Here is a 12822-nt window from a genome sequence, read left to right as displayed (position 1 = left end):
ATGCCTCCACTCTAAGAGGCAAGAACAGCTTCTCAGCCTCTGAGCATACTACTGTCTACCTTCTTCACAAGGAGAAAAAAGTTCCAGCTTCTATTCTCCTCTCACAGAATCATCAGTGTTTTAATCGTTGATAGCATGTATGACTCAAAACACTGAAAAATCCATTTTTTACCTAAGCATCATTTATCTGGACATATTTTTCAGGACAGACATACGCTTTAACTTGAGGACGGCGTTCTCTCCCTACTTTACCCTAAGAAAACACCTCAAGCTAACACTGAAAACAGAAAACTGAAGGCACAAGACTGGCCAATACTTACTCTCCTGCTCCTGCAGGTTGTGAGCCAGTGTGTGGTCCTCCAGGACAGCAAAATCTCGGCATACTGCAAAAGATGTGCAAGAAAGAGCAGATGGGAAGGTTCCTTAGGAATACATTAATATAAAAAGAAAATAATTTTGTTTACTTAAAAAAATCAATTCTAATATTCTGAGATGATCAAATTTATAACTTGCAATGCACGAAACAGTGACTACTAAAGTATGACATCTTTACTCGCAAAAATCCACACAGTATCACAAAATAATGGTTAGCTCTGAACTCTTGCAAGAGATAAAGACATTAACTACAAAATCAGAATCCAGGTCCAGAAATTCAGGAGGGCAGGTACTACTAAAATAAAAGAAGTCAACAATGCACTGTATATCAGTTATCAGAGGGAGCTGAGTTCTTCCATGGTCAGAGGTATCAAAAGAAATACCTCAGCCATCTGTAGATCAAGGAATTCTCTGAGAGTCATGTCTATTAAAATATGGTAACCATTGTTGATCACCTTGTATTATGTTTTTACATTATCTATTATGTCCACCCTTTTGACTTGACCGATTCTGTTCTGTTATGTCACATTTGGTTTTACTCTCTTCCAAAAAAGTAATAAGAACCGTGGCAGCAATGAAACCCAAAATGTGTAATAGTCATGGTACAAAAGAGAGGAAAAGAAAGTGCTCTAAACTATATAACTGCATGTATATTTAAGTGTATAAGATAGAAAATGATATCAGAGTTTTATTGGATCATTGAACAGAACTGTTTGCAGTATCATTGATGGAATGTCCACTTTACAAGCTTTAATTTTGTGACTTGAACAATTATTTCTAAGATGACAATATGTAATCCATTAACTAGTGATTTCCTACTGTTCATTTTTTTTCTGTAAATCTGTATAACTTGTACCCTTTCTCTGCTTTTTTTTCTTTTCTCCTTAAATAAAATAAAATTTTAAAAAATGTCCTTAGGAAAAAATATCACCTTCATTAGTCCCTCAGGTAGGGACTGTCTCTACTTCGCCAATAATCACATCAGAGTGGTACCTTGGGTCACAACAAGTCTCTACTTCGCCAATAATCACATCAGAGTGGTACCTTGGGTCATAAACTAATTTGTTCCACAATTGTGGAAAAGCTGGCAATGTTTGTACAGGAAAGATGGTCACAGTGATGTTTGTTATGCAATGTAGAGTTTGCAAACAAAAAAATTGCCAAACACTTTTGTTTGTGACCCGAATTATTTGGAAATAAAAGCATTCAGCAACTCAGGTACCACTAAATTTGACAGCTGGTCTCTAAGTCTCTCTAAATATAAGCTACTCTCAAAAAATCCACAAACTCAAAGAAAATGGGAACTCTAGAGGAAACCAGGAACTTGCCCCTAATTTTGTCTCTATCTGAAGATCCAAGCAAGAGCATTTGCTAGACTGTTTCCTTAGAAACAAAATGGAAAGACATGATCTCCAAGTCTAGTTTACTCTAAAATGCAATTTAACTACTACTTCTCAAAAGAAACACATGAACAAAACAAAACATGAAAGATTTATGCATGGCCATTTTGCAACATCTGGGCTAGTCAAATATGTACTCACACTGCTGTTTTGTCATCTGAATCAAGGAGGTCTGCATTCCCTGTATCTATGTCAGTACACTCTTGCTTTAGTTCACTGTCTCAGGAACTTTGGCTCTCAAGTCCAAAGTCAAAATTTCATCATCACCAGACACTCATACCATTCTTCTGTTATGAAAACATGTATTTTACCATAATGGATTGTCTTCACATTCCATGCATGAGTAATCTACTTTCGGACCTCTTTCAAAACCTGCAAATCTAGTTTTTCACGTGCCATTGTACTGAACTGGACTATTTTTAGCAGAAAAATCAAAAGAAAAAAAATTTTTTAAACAATCCTGGAGTGATGTGAGTCTACTGCACCCTCTGTAATGCTTAGGTAAATATACACAAAACCAATTAAAGCAAAAAGACGTCCAAATCCCTTTTTGCCACTTTGCACATGGTATATGCTTCTTGCTGTCATACCAAGTAGGTAACAGAAAGATGGCTTCCTGAATCCCTCAGGGAAAGGTACTGCAATGCACAGTTGGCTACTACAATGCTAAAGTACAAACTTTACAGTAGAAAAGGAAGGGATGGGTCTTCTGGATCCAGGTTTATGCCCTTATTAATTTGGGTCGTAGCTCCCTAGGTTTCTTTTTGCTTTGTTTTGTGATACCAGGGATCAAAGCTAGGGAAGGGCTCACATACACTATGTGCCCAGTTCAGAGCCCAGGTTCCTGGGTTTCTAAATTTCCTATGCTAAACACAGTGTGCTTTATACGTTACATTTTAGAGCCTATAGTTAATTTTTAAATATACTTCTTTCATTTCATCAATAGCAATAGTCCTAAACCAGAAACATGAAAGAAAAAAAAAATAGTTTGCTATATCAGAACTGGAATGAGGATTAATGAATAACGATTCTTAATTTTTTTTTAACTACTTGAACAGCCATACTGAAATACATTGAATTACTGAGTTGACCCTGGATCTTCTCACTGCAGAGGTTGAACTGGCATTCACAAGTATCAACAGGGCTTGAGTTAGAAGAGGCACTAGAAGATCTCCAGTGACTAAAGAAGTAACCTATACATGCACATACACAGAGAGCTGTACACAGAGAGCGGTACAGTCTAGTACACTGAATTACATACACATACAGAGAGCTGTATTGTTGAAAACACTAAATTACATAGCACTTCACAGTTACTGAGAACTTCCAAATACATTTACAAATTTCTTGTGCACGTACTTTAATTTCTTACAAGATCTTCTCTGCATCACTACTCTAACACACGCTGGAAAACAGCTACATATTCAGTCACTTTTATAAATTAGTTAGCAGACTGAGATAAAAGGAAATGAGTAACACCAGGACAAGTTTAAAACCTGGGTGGCCTTTGCTCCTCTCAGCTACTTTACTTCCACGAAAACAGTGCACATTGGCACCTAAGGATTACACATCGTGAACTTGTCTAACTACTTTGTGGGTACACTTAAGGTGAGCTCTGGACTTCTATCCTCATGCTTGTGAACCTTCTTCCCTCCCACGTTCGCAGTTCCTCATCCAGAACTCAGGCCAGTCTTCTGGGGTAAGTCGGCTCTTTCACTGTTCTCTACTGTCCTAGCTTGCTGCTAAAATGAGTTCACTCACCACAGCCAATTTCACAACTGTTTTTGTTGCCACTCAGAATTCACTGGTCCTATATCCTTTTCTTTTTGTCTCAGACATTTTCTCAAAGTTACAGTTTGGTGGCTGTCTCTAACTCTGCCTCTTTGTTTATAAAAGCATCAACAAAAAGAAATTCATTTTGCTCTTAAAACCCAGCACACTGCTGTATCCCTATCTAGGTACGGGCTCTGGGGAATAATCTCTGCCTCTTCTGCACAACTAGCACTGAATGTTGAATACAGTGAGACTTAAAGAAATGTGCACTAATTTGAAAAAAAAGAAAAAGCATGTCAATAAACTCAAAGAACAAGAGTTTCACAGACAAAGCAAGAAAACTATTCAGTATGCTATCACTGCAATAGTATCACAGACTGGTACATTTTGTCAATCATTTATACAAAATTATTAATAATAACTTACATGAAACTAGATCTCTCTTCCATTCTCATTAAAATAAAGTGTTAATGATTTCTAACCTAAAGATATACCTAAAACTATACAGTGACTCTGATTACATTAGACCAAGCAAATCTGGAGAATAAAGACAAACTGACCACCATAAATATATTCGTATATACATTCTCCATCTGTTTTATTGAAAGGACTATAATCATTCAGTTGTAGATTCTGCCTAAATATACCTGTTTTATTGAAAGGACTATAATCATTCAGTTGTAGATTCTGCCTAAATATACAAACAGTACACTATAAACTTAATACTTAGTCAATAAAGTGTACTGAGCTCTATTTCAGGATAAGTAAGTCATTTCTAAATCATCAAGGAGGTAGCTGGAGATGACAGAAAAGCAAACAGGTACAATATAATTTGATATATGTTATATCAGAGAATATGGAGTAAGCTTTTTGAATGGCATAAACTAATCAAAGCAGTTATTCTAATATGAATTGGAAGTGGGTACAAGGAGTGAGGGTAATTCATGCAAAATGGATTTCAAAGAATAGTTAAATAACTAGTCAGAAGTACAAAGCATTTATGACAGAGAACCAATTATGAAAAGAGCAAAAATGAAAATAGTTATGAAAAGAGTTCTTCAAAAGGAATCACAGCAAAAGATTAAATACAAAGCCTCTGTGCATAACCTTGAGAAATCAGTTATTTACCCCATGCTCATTCCTAGTATATAGTTTATATAACACGCCTAGTATATCGTTTATATAACATATATTCACCACCACAGGACAAGCAAAAGCTATCTCTCATACCAATTCTTTTCCTCTATTTAAACCCTTATAATATGTAACTCTGTCCAATTTTTTTCATTATTTTCCACCCATAGAAATGTGCTTGTCAACTTTATCCTCCTAGCTCTAGACCCAGCCGCTCCTCAGTTCTCCCTACCAATAACTGGGGAACCTCTCTATGCACAAAAATGCAAAACTACCTTCCAGATAATACCCTCTTATGCTCCCTCAGCATAGCAATTACAGTAACAGAAATTGAATCTCTACACTCTTAATAATCAACATGTTAAAGGAAAACACTGAACATTAATGATCTGAATAAAATTCTAGCCCAAATAAAATTAATTTAAAGTCCTAAAATAGTATTTCAAAGAAAATCTTCTTAGTCATTTAGTCATCAACAGTACCAGATGATGCTTGGCTTCCTACCAATAAGGGAATAACCATTTTACACATAACATGTTTAAGACTATTATTTTACAGAGTTCAAAACAAGTTTCTCTCTTCCTCAGCAACAAAATATGAACTAAAAATTTGTTTCAGAAATTATGAAGTAAAACAAAATCTCTTTTGATCCCCCTTTTTTTTAGTTAATTAAGCTTATTGGCACATTTTAGATATAATGATCACATTCATCATAAGAATTTTTATCTGAACATGATATATCTTGATTCTTTTTTCCCCATTCTACTCCCCTCCCTTCAACTTTGCTTCCCCTCCTGAGTTACAAAAACTTTATTTCCATTTTTCTTTTTTCTCCTTTGTTTGCCCTTCTTTCCTTGTCCCCTCCTCCTCCCTAGTTCCACTTCCCATCTGAACATTTTCTTCCTATTTCACAATATTTATTATACATTCATAATACAGCAATAGATGCACAACCACATTCACAGCAGCAGTCTTTAATAGCTAAATCTTGGAAACAGCCCATATGCCATTAACCGATGAATGGATAAAGATGTGTTTTACATAAACGGAGTACTACTCAGCCATAAAAGAGGATAAACTTGAGACACATCTAGGTAAATGGATATACATTAAGACCATACTCAAGTGAAATAAATCAGACACGCAAGTGTAAATATCAAGTTGCTATCCTCGTGTGAGAAACCCAAATGTAAATAAGGTCTTTATCTTTCTTAAAAACAAATAGAAGGTGGCTGGGGATTTAGCTCAGTGGCTTAAGCACCTGCCTGGCAAGCTTGAGGTCATGAGTTCGATCCCTGGCACCAAAAAAAAGAAATAGAAGGGAACCTTCCGCCTCCACTACAAAAGACAATACACACACAGCAGTATACATCATATACATGGGCGTGTGTTATGTGAGCACACACACACAATTTAGTCCCATTTGTTTATTCTAAAATTTTAGCCAAAAATCAAGCATTTAATCTGTATTTTTGATGGCAACACTATTAAGACAAGAAACAAGAGGCTGGGGATTTAGCTCAATGGCATAAGTGTCTTGCCTTGCAAGTGTGTGGTCATGAGTTCGATCCCTGGTACCGATAAAAAAGAAAAAGACAAAAAAAAAAAAAAAAAAGAGAGAGAGAAGAAACAGTAGGACAGTATTTTGCCAAACTAATTCTGCTCAAAAGTTTAAAAGTATTAAATAACACGTTATACTCTTGGTAGCAACAACTACTCTCTCCCCAGTCAGGTACATAAAATGGGTACACATCATCTAATCTTGGCACTGGAACCAAACCCAGACATATTCTCATGGCTACCTGAAATGGCTATGTGAATAATAGGTATCTAAATAAGGCACTCGTTCCTCTCAGTTAATGCTACATAAATCTGGAAAGAAGAGAAAAAGTAATTTAACTCCCATCATTTTTTACCCACATGCCAAGTACAATTCTGAATTATACTCTGAAGGTAGAATCCTTATGACTCAATCTTTACAAATTTCCATCCATGTAAAAATGCCTACGACTAATAATGTATTTGCTACAGACTATTTCTTTCAACTGTGTCTGTTTTTACGTAAATATTATTAATAGCAGATGGGCTATAAACTAAGTGTTTTCAGAGTAAGGGACATGCTTGCTTTTGTTTACCCATGAAAATATTCTATGAACCAAGAAGACATTCCAGAGGCCTACTATGTCTTGAGAAAGTGTAACAGTCAGACACAACTGACATTTATGTGCCACTTTGTAAATTACAATGCACTTACACTTTTGTTCCTGTCTAAAAAGGCTTTATCAATATCTTTATTTCACTTATGAAAACAATACAAAGGTAGCTTGAGCCAGACCATCTAAATAAGCATACAAAGTGGACTGGAAACTAATCTCTTTTGAATTTAAAATGCTTTTGCTCAGAGACAAACTGGAAGAAATGGGTATATGCTTCAGGTATCAGAAATGTATATTATTAAATATTAATTAAACAGACAAATGTGCATTAGGGTCTTTGAAATAAACAATGCAATGAAATTTCTGTAAAGGAGACACTACTCCCCAAGGACACTGTGGAGACACAGTTTACTTTACCTATGTCCCAAGAAATTAGACCTCCTGAAATGACCATCACATTTATTACTAATAAGGGTAATAAAAAGTTCTTTCAAGTAAGGGGAAGAGTGCTTCCTAGGTATTGAGGTGGCAGTTCACTTCCTATTACTATCACTAAACAACAACAACAAGACAAATGTCTTTCGTCTGCACTGTATTTCATAGGAAAGCTACAGAAAAAAAACAAAAACAAATAAAAAACTATAGGTACTACAAGTGAAAAATCTCAAAAACATCTCCTTTGGGACCCAACAATCTACATCCCCTCCACTTCTCTGACTCTCTCCTCCTTTTGGGAAGAGAGACTATTAAAACATTTTACACTAATGTATATGAGATTTAAAAGCAATTTGAGCCAATAAATAATAATACATATAAAATAGGCCTATGCTTTGCTTATTACCCTACGAAAGAAACATGCCCCAGTCTATCAAAGGAGAATCTCTTAAAATTCTAATAAAATTGAAAGGAAGAACAGAGGAAAGAGGACAGATATGGACAGGAGCGAAATTATGAGATTTCATCCTAATGACAAATTTTCTCTATTCTCAGATACAGTGCAGTTTATATTATTAAAGAGTTTAGGATGACATATATCACCTTTATCAAAACCAATCCTACCACTGCTATCACCAGAAACTAAAGGAGCAGAAGGGATGTTTCTTAAAATGTTGAGCTATTGACCACAGTTATTCTCTTAACTGTTTGCTCCAATTATGAGTCCCAGAAAAGCAAACAGCTTTGACTCACTTGTCACTCCATGACAAATTAAATGCCTCACTTTCACAGAGGCTTCAAGATAAAGCAATAGTATCTAAGTAATGTTTGAGCAATTATTTTACTGTGGAATAAAGGATGATTGAAACTTTGGATTCATTCCTTCCAATGAGGCAAGTTTTCCATCTCACTGAAATTAACAAAGTCTAAGATCGTACTGGGAGGTGGCACCTGCTTTTGGCAAATACTAAGCAGGAAAACTGCACATGGCTCCATTCTCATTTATTTGTTCCCAGTCAAAGTAGTCAATGGGAAGGATTCTTTTCTAATTCAGTCTCCAAATCCTCTGTTCTTTCCAATAACCCAAGGGTTACTCATTAGGCTGAAAGACAGATGACTTTCTCAGCAGAGATCCATAATACTGTTAACTAGATACCTCTTTCCTGTAGTACAATTATTCCCCTTACTTCAAACTGAACACAAATTTCTGTAATCCCTTTCTGAAAGACAAAACAGATAAAGACTTTCATTCTACATGCTGTACAAACAATTGGGGGTAACAATAATGGGCATTTCAACTATTTGGGAATACCTTTATTGTTATGGGAGGTTTTCTTTTCAGTTGTTCAATTGTGACTATAATAGAAAAAAAAAAAAAAATGGTGCCTGCTATTGCCCAGTAACATCCAACTTTAAGATACCCTTCTAAAAACATTATGGCACACTCCGTCACCTTGTTACCAAATCTGGCACCATGTGATTTCTGGCTCTTCCCCAAAGTTAAAATGACCATGAAAGGTAAACGTTTTCAATCAGTTCAGCACAGTCACAAGATACTCAAGAAAGACTTTCAGAAGTGTTTCAGAAAGTAGAGAGAAGCAGGGAGTAATAGTGTTCAAAGCAAGAGGAATGCGCTCACTTCGGCAGCATGTACTTAGTAGCATGTACTTAGCTTAGTAGCAAGGAGTACTTTGAAGGGATTCACAGCAATGGGCCTTCTAATTTACCCATTCAATGTAATTTTTTTATCATACTTTGTACTAAGACTATAGCTGAAATGTCCAAACTTAAATTTGAAAGTTTTAGAAAAGGTAAACTCCAAAATCATGATATTAAATAGATACTGTAGGACCATAATGTAGTCTATTTTCCTTTTCAAATTTTATAATCTTCTTCAATTTTCTAATAATGAAAAAGGTATGTTTTTATTCTAGCTTAAGCATCTAAACAGTAAAGAAACAAATACTATCAAGACAAAAATCAGTTAAATCTATGCTGCTCCTGTAAAGCTTCAGAAGGAAAACGTTTTTATGGAAAACAAGTATGTCTATGATCTTTCTAAGCACCAAAACAAAAAAGGAAATAATGTAAAGTTGTTTATTACCAAAAAGGAGAAATAATGCTGGTTGTTCACTGTGAACACAAATGTTTATTGTACCAGATATGAAAGTCAAGTCAGTTACATTGGAATTTAAGTAGAAAGCACTAAATTGTATCAGGGGCAATGTAATAAGCATGTGTTCTACACATGTCAACAGATGGACATGTTTTCAATATACGTAAACACACACAATTAAATATGGCAAAAGGTGATTTTAAAAAGGAAAGCAATTTATTTCATACCAACATTTCATTCTGTACAATTTATCAAAGTAGGTTTCTGATTTTGTTTTCTTTCTCTAATCTCCCAAATTCAAAGTTAAGTGAAAACCCCAGTAACCTAAACCACTTTTTTGGCGAGTAGGTATATTATGCTAACCACAGACATAGTAGATGGCAGGCAAATGGGTTTTGGAAATGCTGAGATAATGTAAATCATCAAATCAGAAGTAGTACTTTAATATCACAAACCATCTACATCATTATCAGAGACCACAGAGTAACTGGGTAACTTATTGGAAAAGATAAATGGCTGAGTCAGAAATTTCCTTCTGACAGGCTGAATAATTGGGGATCAGAGGAACAATGACAAAAAAGAATAAGATAGAGTGGACACAGTTTTAATCATACTAGTAGCATCGTTACAAAGACATAAAACACGCTGTAAGGAATTACTTGACTCAAGTTACCCAAACAGATTAAGAAAAACACATAGAATCTCAGAAGCTTCCTGTGTTGCAGGTATGAACTTTATGGACTGGCGTTGGTAAGGCAAGTTTTTTTGATGGCAATAACAAAGCAAAAGCAACCCAAGAAAACTTCATTATAGCTCAGACCTTGTCTATTCTCAGAAAACACAGCTGCAGATATTAACACAAAACACTCAAGATGAACTTCCTTTCTTCCTAAGAAACATCTCACGATTTCAAAATGAGCTCAATCAGCAGATCATTTTATCTACATTTCTAACAGGTTGATTCTTATGTTCATTTTATTTCCACCAAATGGTCACTAAGACTCTCTTCAAAATCCCAAGCAATAAGCATTCCACACAGCATAATGTTGGATGGAACAAGTATTAGAAAAGATTTCCTTAACTGCAACATAATCTGTATGTTCTGTCAATTCATCATTTTCTATACTCCAGTGTTACAAATTTTTAACACTGAAACTAAATTTTAAAAATTCACTTCTCCCAAATTTGTTTTCCTTGTCTCCTTTAAGACAATTACAAAGCTGGTTAACTTTAGAACTCAGAATATTGAAACTTATAAAGCAACTACTGTAAAAGTTACTTTAAACATCATAAAAATTTCAAAGGAAATATTCTTGTTATTTTAACGATCCAGTGTATATTAAATGACTTCACAAAATTTTACAATTAAAGAGAGGACTACCAAAACTACTTAGAAAAAAGTGAAACTCTCATACATACTTTTGTAATACAATACACAGAACACTGGTTCTATGAGACATTCCATGAATACATATAGCACAAGAAAGCAGAATGGAGTAATCAATCTTGGCATTACCACACTGAATAGTACTTATGATTGCTCATCTGTAATATGAAGAGAAAAATAATAACCACTGTAAGTATCTAAGCACTGTATAAAACTTATTTTAAAGTACTATAATCAAAAATTATTCTGATGGAGCCAATTATATCTTCCACGTAGAAAACAAATAATTGATACAGTGTTTCCTCAAAAATTCTGATGGCAGAATTTTCTTCAAAGCAATTTTTCTCTAAGAATATTTACTAATAATTTATTCACTACCTATAATTTATTTATTCTATTTGACTCCACTTAGCCCTAAAGAAACTCCAATCTTCTGTTGTTTCACTACTGAATGACAATTTTCCTGGCATTTACGTAAGCCTTTAGCTAAGCCACCCATCCCCTTAAACCTCTGTAGAATAAACCCAGTAATGCCCATGAAAACCCAAAAGATCACGTCTAATCCAACTTAAGAACAAGTTTATACCATGGAAGAAAAACCATTTTGGCTTATTGGCTTCATATGACAAGAACATTTCCTTAAGTACTGGCTAGGTCAAATTCTATTTATCCTTGAGATATTTCCACTTCGAACTTCTTTGGCCAGCATTTTCTTTCCTACTAAGATTAGTTAAGTTCATTTCAATTTCAAACAACAGCAGTACTCAAATTCCACCGTGACTTTATTATAGGAATCATTAGATATATAGGCAAAGGGAAATGTTCTGAGAGTGCTGCTCCCATAAAGAAAGCTGCACCTCTTACAATTCCATTCTGGTAACCGTCAGACAGAACACACACATTTTTCAGATTGGATTGTGTAAGTCAAAAATTACCCAGAGAAAACATATAACTAAACTGTGAGCTGTCGAAATTCTACCCTGATATGTCATCATATATTCAGTAATTGGTTGTATTCACTGACTAGAAATGTGTTTGTCTAAAAAATATCTTGGCAAAATCATAGATTCATTCCTAGACTTAGCTCAGATTTATACTAACCTAAGGAACAGCATCCACAAATCATCACGTGGTTTATCTTCCTAATTATCATATAAGTAGGCTAACATTCCAATTCCCTCCTCTATGAATTATAGTCTGTATAGATTCATGGAGCAGTAACATAATAAACTTAAAGCAGCAGCTGGCCTGTGTTTCAAAGTTCACTGATAAGTTTCTATAAGGACAACTGAGACTTGCACATAGATTTTATGAAGGAATACCATCAAACCCTTTGGCTGTTTATATAAATTCATCATATTGATTGATTAACTTCTTTGATCGAGAAATCTATGTACATCTTATAAGTACTTACATTACATGTGAACTTTATTTTTCCCCTATTCAGCCAACAAAGGCTATTAAACATAGTTATACTATGAGTCAGGAAAAGCAAAAATCACAGTGATAAATTCCAGCAAGCATGCTGTTATAATCTGTTTAATTTATACACAGTGGCAATCTATTACAGATATTGTTTATTGTTTAAGAATTATTTCAGAAAAAAATATGAATTTTGGAGCTCACCAGGATTCATATACTGCGTACTTATAAGCCAAAAGACTTTCAGAAAATTATTTAATCTTTTTTAGACTCAGGTTTCTCATCTGTACAATAAAGGTAAATGGGAGGGGGAAGGATAGAGAGAGGCTGACCAACGGGTACTAAGCTATAGTTAGGAATAAGAAGAGATGGACACCTAGAAAACTACAACAATGATGCATGACGTAATTCAAAAAAACTACAAGAAATTTTAAATATTTTTTACCATAATTAAATGATAAATATTGACCTTATTTAAACATTATGTAATGTGCATATGTATAAACACATGACATGGTACCCCATAAATATGTACAATTTTTATGATTTCTGTATCAGTTAAAAATAAATTTTAAAGATAAAGATAAAAGTTGAAGACTAATTTAGATAAATTATATGAAAGGC

General features: G+C 34.5%; 1 protein-coding gene across 4 annotated transcripts in view; it reads right to left on the bottom strand.

Annotated features, from left to right (window-relative positions):
• The window catches only part of Ccdc50 (coiled-coil domain containing 50), a 62246-nt gene that overhangs the window by 37018 nt on the left and 12406 nt on the right, over positions 1–12822 (bottom strand). For all 4 annotated transcript variants that reach the window (XR_010051672.1, XR_010051673.1, XM_013160213.3 and 1 more), the window contains exon 2: positions 321–383. Coding sequence is in view for 2 of the 4 variants with exons in the window: in XM_013160213.3 (XP_013015667.1) it covers positions 321–383 (63 nt within the window). In the remaining 2 variants the exon portion in view is untranslated. The remainder of the gene's footprint in view (positions 1–320; positions 384–12822) is intronic.

This window comes from Cavia porcellus, unplaced genomic scaffold, assembly GCF_034190915.1.
Source record: "Cavia porcellus strain 051 isolate PalLab524CR breed Dunkin Hartley unplaced genomic scaffold, mCavPor4.1 scaffold_14, whole genome shotgun sequence".
Lineage (NCBI taxonomy): Eukaryota > Metazoa > Chordata > Mammalia > Rodentia > Caviidae > Cavia > Cavia porcellus.
Note: the sequence above shows the minus strand (reverse complement) of the source record. Positions and strands in the feature narration are given on the sequence as shown.